At 28.3% G+C, this 11218-nt stretch overlaps 2 protein-coding genes across 2 annotated transcripts; one reads left to right on the top strand and one right to left on the bottom strand.

Annotated features, from left to right (window-relative positions):
• Nucleotides 1-238: 238 nt before the first annotated feature.
• LOC145182450 (galactose mutarotase-like) lies at nt 239-9282 on the top strand. Its single transcript, XM_090084195.1, has 8 exons — nt 239-446; nt 519-565; nt 3256-3407; nt 7151-7366; nt 7447-7531; nt 7629-7758; nt 8007-8178; nt 8319-9282. The coding sequence occupies exons 1-8, from the start codon at nt 307-309 to the stop codon at nt 8400-8402; spliced, it is 1026 nt and encodes a 341-aa protein (XP_089940321.1). The 5' UTR covers nt 239-306; the 3' UTR covers nt 8403-9282.
• A 115-nt stretch (nt 9283-9397) lies between these two features.
• LOC145182451 (uncharacterized) lies at nt 9398-10177 on the bottom strand. The gene is made up of 2 exons (XM_080057578.2): nt 10019-10177; nt 9398-9870 (listed from the first exon to the last, which is right to left on the bottom strand). The coding sequence occupies exons 1-2, from the start codon at nt 10057-10059 to the stop codon at nt 9450-9452; spliced, it is 462 nt and encodes a 153-aa protein (XP_079913704.2). The 5' UTR covers nt 10060-10177; the 3' UTR covers nt 9398-9449.
• Between the last annotated feature and the right edge of the window lie 1041 nt (nt 10178-11218).

Here is an 11218-nt window from a genome sequence, read left to right as displayed (position 1 = left end):
TTATTTAGAATTCTCATTTGGTGAAAATAAATTTTAATTGAAGTTTTGAAAGTTATTTTAAAGTTTTTTTTTTTTTTGATATCAGGGTTAATGTTTACATTTTATGATTCAAATAAAACATTTTTTAAAAGTTCACATTTAAAAAAAATTAACTTTTAGCTAAAATTTTAATAATATCAAATTAAGTACAATCCCTAATATTATTTGACTCAGTTGTAAAAAATATATTATATCATACCATAATTATATTGTAAATGTAAATTTTTTAGGCATCTTGTAGTATCTAATTATTAGTATTAGAAAAAAATGGACATAGAAATTGAAGATTTTGGAACTCTACCAAATGGAGAAATTGTAAAAAAATTTGTGATAAGGAATAAAAACAACATGAAAGTCACTCTTATTAACTATGGAGCTGCATTAATCGGTCTCAGTTGTTCAGACAAGTAATTTTTTTAGTTATTATTTAAGGGTCATGCATTTTATAATTGTTGTAAAGTATCTTATTGATTTTTAAGGTTTGGGAAATTTGATGATATTTTGCTTGGATTTGATGATTTACAAGGTGTGTTCTTTAATTATTTCATTTTTTAAAATTGTGATCTTTATATTTAGTTAAAGAATATCTGAGAGAAAAAGTTATTGTTTCTTGGCCAATCTGTCCGAACATTTGTGATGTTCTCATTGATGTATAGTACTTTACACCATCTTGTATCAAAATTGCATTTTCAGGCACAGGGAATAACTTTTTATTATTCATAGCTTTTTTGTAAACTGGTAAAATAATTTTGATATAATAATCACTGTTTACAAAGACAGTTTAATCAATGAAATGAAACTGAATTTTTTATTGTGTAGAAATATATATATATATATATATTATTCAGCCAACAGTGACTTTTTGATTAATGTCCAATAAAGAGATGAATTTTTGGTCATACAAAAGTAACAATTGGACATGACACACTGGGTATAACAAAAGGCATTATATTTCTCTTTCCAAGTAGCCATCGTTTCAGCCCAGAATAACATGTTGTGCAGCAAATATGAGAGGCCCAACTTTTATCCTGGCCACTAAGTTTGATGCCAAACTAACTTTGATACGTGGCTTTTAGTCTTTTGGGTAATCTCTTTTATTCGCAGTAAACTTTTTACAAATGTAACAAACATTGCCTGGATGACTATTGCAAGCTCAAGTCATTCTTTTCATTGTGACTAAAACTATATTTTTGTTAATCTGAAAGAAAAAACACAGCATAATATCCACATCAATGATCTAACATTCATTAATTTGCCCTATTCAAAATTTCTTTTAGTTTTTGACAAGGCCTGGTGTTATGCAACTGCACAAGAACACAACTTTTGCAAAAAACATGAAATTTATTGAGCCATTATTTTGTCTTATATAAATATTTTGTTAAAATTTTTGCAAACTCTTTAAAAATTAGGTTTTTAATACTGAAAAAACTGTATAGAGGCAAATCAATGGACTGGTTTGTCTACATCTCAAAAGATTTACAGGATGCTTTAGCAATAAGGATTTACGCTTGGCTATGTAAAAGCTGTTACAAAGGCTAGATTTGGAATAGGTTTCATGATAAAATTGTTAAAGCTATCTAACTAGTATATCTATTTGAGCATGATTTGTTTGAAGATAAAATTGATTGTGATTTGGAATTGGCTGAAGCTGAGTTGTTTGTTAATAAAAATCACCTGAAGATGTTTCAAGAGAATTAAAAAAAAACCTTTTTAATCAAATAGTAAATAATGTTAACAGAGCAGCAATCAAATATCAAGCAATCGATAAAGTTTTGACAAGTAAATGAGTTTTAAATGGCAAATGTAACTGATGAAGATCTGTATTCATGAAAGAAAAGATTGGAGTAACTACCTGGACTGAGAGAATATAGAAAACTGAGAGAATATAGAAAAATGTATCCAAAGCAGATGAAAAAAATAAAATTTTTCATTTTAAATAAAAAGATTATAAAAGTATTTGCATTCCAGAAAATAAAGCTTACATGATCAAACATCGCAAATTTGAGTGTAATAGCTTGTTATTTCTGGTTCAACTTTTGTATAATCTGCTACAAATACGTTTTCCAATTTTACAGGAAGAACAATGGAAACTCAAAATTTGAAATAAAATTTTTTTTTTTTCCTTATTAAACAACTTAATTCAAGTTCACCCAGTAATTAGCTGCTATTAAATAGAGAAGTTGTTCAACAAATTATTTTAATTTATTTTAAATTATTAAAATTTATTTTTAATTTATTTTAAAGTGCCTGCTTTAACTTTATTCTTAAGCAAAATGTGTAATTATTTTGCAAAAATATTACAATTGCATAATTATTGATATTTTCATATACTTTTTATTAATATTTTCCTATAAAAAACTATTATATAAAATCATTATTTATATTTTCATATATATTATTATCAATTTTTTTTCTATAAAAAATAACTTGATATTATTCTGCAAAAATATTTCTATTGCAAATTTTAAAAGGTTTTGCAAGGAGTGACTGAATATTAAGATAGAGAAAGTGAACTGCATTGATAATAAAGTATGCAATTTTCATACAAAACTGGCTAACCTCTTGATATTGATAATGTTGATGCTTTGAAAACAATAGTTAGTACAAGTTAAACACTGTCTTTTTAAAAGCTACACTAGCTAAGGAGAAAAAAGGGGCTTAGGTTTATGGTGGTTCTAAAAAAGAAAACATAAAATAGAGCTCAAAGAAAAAAAAGGAGCTTCATAAAGATAAGATCACTAAAAAAGCTCTAAATTTTATCTGCATCATTGTGTTATCAAGTATCAAATGCTAATCCAGGTAATGAATTCAATGTAAATATCTGCCAATCAAATTAACCATTCACTGGAATGATAGAAAACTTATCTTAGATCTCACTACCCAAGAACGTATTAACCCGAAACATGAAATTTTTAGCCAACAAGAATCACCATATTTTACAGCAAAACCCTCATTCTTTGGATTATAAACACCTATTTAAAACTTCATTTTTTATGTTTAAATGCTAAAGACATACAACATATTTTATGAACAAATATTCCAGATGAATTGGAAAATACTAAAAGAAAAACGAAAGTTAGGGTTATCTTTAAACAAAATTTATGCTTAATAAAATTTTAAGCGATTTTTGTGTCATCTTTATTTTCAGTGAATTGGTTCGTTTTCATTTTTGGAATAAATTTTAAACAACTTTTTTTGTTTTGTTTTTTTCTAAAGGTTACCTCAACCACAATTACTTTGGATCTACTGTTGGTCGTTTTGCAAACCGTATAAATAAAGGTCGATTTAAAATAGACGGAAACGATTATCAATTGGTGCAGAATAATGGCGAAAATCATCTTCATGGTGGACGTGTAGGTTTTGATAAGGTAATTTTTTTTGAATTGCAGTTTTTATTAACATTTTTGTTTAATTTGTCAACTTGAAAACATTCCTACTGAATTCGGAAAGTTGAAACTACTTTGTAGTCAAGATGACTTCCTATGAATTTTAAGAAGTTAATTTTTTAAGAAGCTCGTACTTTCTTATCGTTTTGACTTTCAAAAAGTTGAACTTTTTTGAAGGAAATTTTGAAAAGGTTGGACTTTTTATAACGCTTTATTGATTTTTCGAAATTTCTAGTTTTTGTTTCAATTAACTTTTAAGTTTTTTGCTACCTTTTTATTACAAAAGCTCGACAAAAAACTTTCAATTTTAGTTTTGAATTTTTTTTTTCGAGTTTTTATAAGCACAACAAGTATGAATTTTTTTAACCCTTTGAACTCCTAATTTTTTTTTTAATTACCTAAAAGGCAAAACTTGACAAAATATATGTATTTTGCGTATTCGGAATATTCATTTGATGATTTAAATTATTTTTAAAAATTGTGTTATTAAAATGTCGAGCCACACTCGACAAAAGAGTGGAAAGGGTTAAAGTTTTCAATCAAAACAACTTCAAAAACTTTAAAGTCGGAATTCAGAAAAAAACGAGCTTTTTTAAAGACGAAACTTCAAAAAGCTAATAAGATTTTAGAATCTTTCCAACCCTGCATTTTCATAAAGCATGCCAATCAAAGCAAAGAGCCAATATCAGCTCCTCGTTTTTTTTTTTGTTATTTGTTTTTTTTTTCTTTTTTTTTATCATCTTTTTTTTATATTCTGCTCAAAAAAACCTTGGATCGGTTAAAACTTTTGCACTGTTATCTGCATGCTATTGTTTTGTTTTCTTTGTGCTGTTTATTTTTTAAATGACAAGTAAAAATTTAGCATTTAGATTTAAAGTTGCAAGAAATCCTTAATTTGAGTTTTTCTAAAACTGTCTTTCAAAACAGAATCATATTGAGCGATATCTTTATTAAAGACAAAATCTGATCGCAGCAAGTTTGTTCTTCAAGAAGCGGCTCAATGAAGACAACAGGTGTTTCAGCTTAAACGATGGTGTTAAAAAACAAGTTTACCTAAATGAATGTTTTCACAATAAAGTTAACGACAATGAAGCTTATGTATAATTTGATCTAGCGTTGTTACGGCTTGAAATTATTCGACTGTCGACTAAATCGATTAATGTATTTTTCAAAGTCGACGAAAATCGACTATGTTGACTAAAAGTCGATTCAGTCGAAATATTTGAATAAAAAACTTTATTATAATCATATACTTTAATGTTGCTTGACAATTTATTTTTTAGATGCTATGAAGCAAATAGAACTTGGTGGTATGTAATACTGTTGCAATAACACATGCTGTTGTTACATCAAGAGCACTTTCTTTGTTCATTTTTAATTCATCTAATCTATTAGATGAATTAAAATCGAATAAATTAACAAAATTAAAATCACATTTGAAAGAAAAAAAACAGATGGGCTTTTTTTCATCATTTTTCACAACAATTAAAAGCAAAAAATTAACAAAAATTTAACTAATAAAAAACAGTGGCGTAGATAGGTGGGAGCAGATGGGGCGGCTAAACTTTTTTTGGGGTGGCAAATTTATAAAACTTTTTCGCATCCTTAGCTGAGTACCATAACACATTACTTAACATTTTCTTTTAAAAAGCATCAACTGGTTAGGTTACTATAATGAGAAAAAGAAAACATTTTAATGAAGTAGTGGTACATACAGTAAGCTGAGAGTTAGGTTTGATACAGTAAATTAGTTTAAATGGTAAGCGTCTGCGTCTCGTTATCTTTTTATTCAAGATGAGACGATCCTAAAAGCTTTGTCCCGATTAGCGATAAATATCGGGACAATTTTCAATTTTCAGTCGAAATTCGGGACGATAGCTAGAAGAGACGAGATGTCCCGGACAAAATAGGAGCTTTAAAATTTCCCTGAATTTACATTTTTCTAACGGGTGATAGCGAGACATACTAATTAATCTTTAATGTAAAATTTAAGTAATGAATTTCTGGGAAAATTACCATCATTTATTTCAGCTGCTACTAATAGTATTGTTATACCATCTATATAAACACAGCTTTAGCAATATTAATGGAGCAGCTGAAATCAGAGAAGATACAATATAACTTTTTAAGATACAATATAACTTTTTGCACTAACATATCGTGCGAGAAGGGGAAAAATATGTATCCAAGGGCTAAGTTTCTAATCATTTGACATTGATTATCGCTGAGGTCAGTATTCATTTCTAATGCAAGAGTTTGTTTTGCACTCATATTTAAAGGAAAGTTTTTATCCAAAGTGTCTTTAACTTTTTTGATCCATAAAACATTTGACTTTTTTTAAAAAGTGTACTTCTTGCAGAGACTAAAAATAGAGCATGATGTTCACACCTAGTTCTTTTATTTTTTCTCTTTTGCTTTGTTCTCCAAAAACGACCCATTGTTTATGGGGTTTTCCAGAATCAAAGTGGCTACTTTTATTGGTCATAAGATTTTCTTGAAGCCATTGGTATTCTCTTTCTATAAAAGAATCATAATTTCTACCACGTTGTTTTAGTTTTTTCTTCACTTTTGAAATAAATTAATTGAACTGAAAAAAATATATATCTCCTTGGAACTCGGTGGAACATTTTTTTTAGCTGATATTTAAAACAAGAAAAATGTACGCATTCTATATTATTTTAGAAAATTCTTCTAATTTTAACAATAAAAATCAGGATGCAATTTTTTTATCCAATATATTTGAAATATAAAAAATTAAAAGATTATCTTAAAAGTAAATATAGACTTTAATTTAAATTAAAAGGTCTCCATTTTTACTAAACAAAAATCTCTCATTTTTTAGATTTCTTTGAAAATGATATTAAAATTTAACTTCTTTTAACCATAAAACACAAAATACAAGTTTTATGAAAAAAACTGTTTTTACTTTTTAAATAAATAATCACTGTAGTTTGATATTATTAAAAAAAGTGCACTATATTTACAAAAAAATTGTGAGAGGTTTATTTTTTTGTTGTTTTGAGTCACTGTGCGTCATTTTCTGGCTGGCAAAAAAAATTTGGTTGGCAAAAAATTTTCTTCACTGCGAAAGCGCGAGTTAGATATCTAGTTAATATAATTGATCTGTCTCGTAACGTTTCATATTTATCCGGAAAATTTTTAAACTCCGAGACAAAACTTATTTCCCGATTTATAACTTTATTCCGGGACAACCTTTTTCTTTGTCTCGTTTTTTTTTTCTGGGAAATTTTTCGTCTCGTTACGCTTGTCCCGGTTCATTTCGAGAAAACGATTCCGAGACGCAGACGTTTATTTAATGGTCAGATATTTTGGTTGAATTAAAAAAACCGCTATGAATTATATTCTTACGCATGGCTAAATCTTTATAAATAATTTATCTTTACAAGATAAACTACTTATAAAGATATCTCTTTACTAATTGGTCAGCATCATAACAATATTAAATATTGCTAAAATTAAATCAAATGAAAGAATAGAAATAAGAATGCTAGGATGATTACCCGACTAAATCGACTGTTAGTCGATTAGTAGGAAACCCATATTCGATTAAATCGACTATACGACTTTTCAAAGTCGACTTTTAGTCGATTTAGTCGAAGTCGATAGCAACACTAATTTAATCCACTTATCTTGCAGAGACGACATTTTTTTGTTTTGTGATTTTTAGAAAGAAGAAAAAGATTTTTTTTTTTATCGTTATTTAGAAACTTTGGAATTGGTCGCTTCATCATAATGATGGTATCCAATTCAATTTAGTTAGCGAAGACAATGATGAGCAGTACCCAGGTACTCTCAGTGTCAGTGTTACTTACAAAGTTACAGATGATGATGAGCTAAAAATAATTTTTAAAGCCACAGTGACTGCGAAAGCAACTTTGATTAATTTGACAAACCATGCATTTATCAACTTAGCTGGCCAGGTAAGTTAACTATAAATAAATCAAAAGTAATTTGCTATTGGAAAATTTCACTGCGGTTATAAAGTCATTTTAATCTTTAGAGCTCCGGTGCCACCAGTGTTTTAGACCATGTTCTTACAATTAACGCACTAAGTTATCTCCCACATGTAAGCTTAATACCTTCTGGTGAGCAGTTTGTTTTTTTTAACCTCTCCACTATTTCCAATAACTTCTGAAACATCTTTGGTGTTTTGCTCATATGCTTGCGAAACTTTGTTGCTAGGCGAAATAAGACCAGTTGATAAGATCTTTGATTTCAATAATGGAAAAAGGATCGGTGAAGACATTAATGATGTTCAAGGCGGGTACGATCATAATTACTGCTTACCGAACGGCGACTCTTTCTGCGCACGGTACCCAGTTCTTTATTTTAGTTTATATATATATATATATATATATATATATATATATATATATATATATATATATATATATATATATATATATATATATATACATACATACATATATATACATATATATAAGACGAACAATAAAAAAACAGAATTTTTTTCAATTTTTTTGAAAAAAGAATCCTTAATTTTTCATTTTTGGTCACTTTAAAGTTGGTATTCTGTTTCAATGTTTTTACACATTGCAGGGTTTATGACGAGGGCTCTGGAAGACAGCTAGAAGTTTACACAAGTCAGCGCGGTGTGCAGTTTTATTCTGGGAATTTTTTAAACACAAAGACTGGCAAGAATGGAAACCAGTACACTGCGCGAACTGGTTTCTGCCTTGAGCCACAAGGGTACCCAGACAATCCTAATCACGTGTGTTTGCTTTGTATCATGTTATTCTTTTTAATTTATTTTTGACATTCCTTTTGTATAATTTATGTAAACATTAAACAATGGTTCGTTTGCTTTAATATTAAGATATGAATTTTGATCTTTAATACGTTTATTTTCAGCCTCACTTTCCGCAATCAATTTATCGACCTGGTGATGTTTATGAAGAGTTTATAACATGGAAAGTAACTGTTCGGAAAGAATGACCAGGGATAAAGTTTGCTTTTGAAAAAATTAAATACTTTAGCTTAATTACGATAGATTTTTTTCTTAATTTGTTAGTCTTTTTGGAATAGATTGATTTCGATTTCAAATCTCATGACAAATAAACATTCGGACTTTCGAAATAATTTTTAACAAAGTGTAAAAAAAGTAATAGCCATCAAATCTTTAAAAAGTTTGTTGAATTTATATAATAAAATGAAAACTATTTTAGACTTTTCTCTTTTTGTTATTTTCCATTTTCATAACTTGAATTAATTTCTGCAATGGCTTATCGTATACAGCACAATGTTCAGATAATTAATCAAGCATTGAAAATTTTCAGATATTAACAACTTTGCATTTTTGTAGTGTGCTTCCTCGATAGCAGGATGGATTTCAAAATAAAAAGAAGAAATGCCCACCATATTTGTTTAGTCTGTTTACCTTAACACATTAATGACAATTACGTTATGAATCTTGAATTATTGTGTAACCAATATGACGGCATGAAGCAAATTAGTAATTTCAAGTCTATTGCAAATTCATCTAAATGATGCAGACTAGAATCTTTGCAACGTATCATCTATATTTATCTTAAGCTGTTTAAACGTGCAGAACTGTTTAATGTCAGAGCGACCAGAGTACAATATGGATTTACTAAAGAATAAAAGTGCCTCATCTACTTATCTAATGCTAACAGCGAAACAAACTTAAACTTTGCAAAACTGACGTTAACAAGAAAGAAAAGTATAACGATTAGTATTACCAAAAGGAGAAAGAAAAATATAACGATTCGAAACTGTGATACAAGATTTAAGGAAAAAAGTTAGGATTTAAGAAAAAAAAATTTTTTTAAAAAAGGAGAACTTTCTCTTCTTCTTTTAACTGACTTTTATTTCAGAAGTAAATATAATAAAAAATCTTCCTTAAAATATTATCGCTAGCAAAAAATGCTGTTATGAATCTCCGCAAAGTTTTCTGCAGCAAAAACAACAAATAACTGAAATATGATTTATCTGAAGATTAAGATAGGAGTGATCTGATAAATTTTAGGTCTTTTGTCGAAGTCGTTCAACCAAATCTTGCAAGGCATTAAACAGGGCTTTACAAGCTTTTCCAGATTCGTTGTTTGACGATGGATCACAAAGGACTACATCATCTTTTACAACTTTTTCTTTTTCCTTCTTTTCATCGTTTTTAAGCATTTTTTTGAGGTCTGAAACATTCCTTTTTAGTGATTGAATTTTCATATTTTGGGATTCTTCATAGTCATTTATTTCACGTTCCAACTTATTAATGGAGTTTTCAAATTCCCGACCAATCCTTGGAGGTCTTGGTAAGTCTGCTGAATTCTTTTCGATGGCATCTAAACTCTCAATATCATTCACATATTCGTCGTTATTTACGATGCTTCTGGATTCTGCATAGAGACCGCAAAGTAGCAGAAAGAAGTAAATTGAACTCATAATGCTACATTAAAAAAAAAACCTTTATTTTTTTCACTTATGATTATAATAAATTACTCATTTTTATATTCATAAAGAAAATGCTATTAATTTGAACCAATATTTTTGAAAAATTCTCTAGGCAGTTTATGTGAGATGCAATATCTACTTACATTTCAACAAACACTTTTTTCCTGCGAAGTGCAGTTTGCATTAAACCCAGTGATTTTTTCCAAAGTACAAAACGATGTAAGTGCGTACGATGTTTGTCAATATTTATCGTTATCTTTTGTTAGTTGACCTTTAAGTATTAAGTAATTTAAAGAGTGAAAACATCTTCATTACAATAAATCCAAAAGAATCACCTTTACATAAGGAGAGCGAGGACTAATAATAAACATCCTATCCAATAGACAGAAGGCTTTGATGTTTCTGTTTTTATTTGTAGTTGCCAAATAAAGGTTTTGAGCTTTGTAGCTGATAAGTAATTAGTTTGATGCGGACGTTATGATGACACAGTAACATTTTCTTCATTTTTTCTTTTTTTTTTTTTTTTTTTTTTTTTTTTCTTGTTTTAAAATGTACACGACGGCCAATTTGAATTAAATTTAAATTCATTTTAAAAGTAAATTTGAATTTAAAGTAAATTAAATCTTTCATTTTCAATGACCAGGCGGTTTACAGCTTGATATACCGAAAATAGACCTAACATACAACCTAAACATTTTGCAAACATGTTTCATAATCTAAAACCTATCATTTGGAGCGCAAGATCTTTTTAACACTCCACAGCAGGTTGTTGTCGATGCCATATTGAGGGCTTCTTTTTTTAATTGACGTATTTATGTATGTATACATGTATGTATGTATGTATGTATGTAAATTATATATATATATATATAAAATTTATGTAATGTGAGACTTGTTGTTTATTTAGGTTTGTCTGAACTTGCCTTTAGAATGTAGGTTTGTCTCGACTAACGGTATTTGCGTAGGGTTTGTGTTATGATTCGTGTAGTGTTTCATGTAATAGTTATCATGGCAAAACTCTCCGATGACCTTTAAAGCTGAAGTGTTTTAAAGAGTTGAAAAAAAAATAGTGTCGTTTTTTCCAAATACCAAACAAATAAAAAAATGAAAAGCAATAAAAGGCAATACCAAAGTTTTACATATTTTAGCCAAAAAAGAAAAAAACCCAGTAAAGTGAAAAAAAAATTGGGCACTGCATTTGGTAAATCGTGTTTCTCTCTTTCTCTCTCTTCTGATGTTCTGAGCTTTTTTAAATTTAAAGATTTCTCACATTTTCTTTTTTTATGGGACTAAAAGGTTACTTAAAATTTGTATGGTTCCAGACAATCTCTATTATTGAAGAT

The sequence above is a fragment of the Hydra viridissima genome, unplaced genomic scaffold (assembly GCF_058129835.1).
Source record: "Hydra viridissima isolate aposymbiotic clone 2 unplaced genomic scaffold, HvirCarnegie_v1 scaffold_4, whole genome shotgun sequence".
NCBI lineage: Eukaryota > Metazoa > Cnidaria > Hydrozoa > Anthoathecata > Hydridae > Hydra > Hydra viridissima.
Note: the sequence above shows the minus strand (reverse complement) of the source record. Positions and strands in the feature narration are given on the sequence as shown.

Excerpts from the sequence above, each read along its gene's own strand:
- LOC145182450 (XM_090084195.1), top strand. The coding sequence starts at position 307 with ATGGACATAGAAATTGAAGATTTTGGAACTCTACCAAATGGAGAAATT. Across the intron at positions 447-518 it reads GGTCTCAGTTGTTCAGACAA|GTTTGGGAAATTTGATGATA; the intron begins GTAATTTTTTTA and ends TTGATTTTTAAG. Across the intron at positions 566-3,255 it reads TGGATTTGATGATTTACAAG|GTTACCTCAACCACAATTAC; the intron begins GTGTGTTCTTTA and ends TTTTTTCTAAAG.
- LOC145182451 (XM_080057578.2), bottom strand. The coding sequence starts at position 10,059 with ATGCAAACTGCACTTCGCAGGAAAAAAGTGTTTGTTGAAAT. Across the intron at positions 9,871-10,018 it reads AAAAAAGTGTTTGTTGAAAT|CATTATGAGTTCAATTTACT; the intron begins GTAAGTAGATAT and ends TTTTTAATGTAG.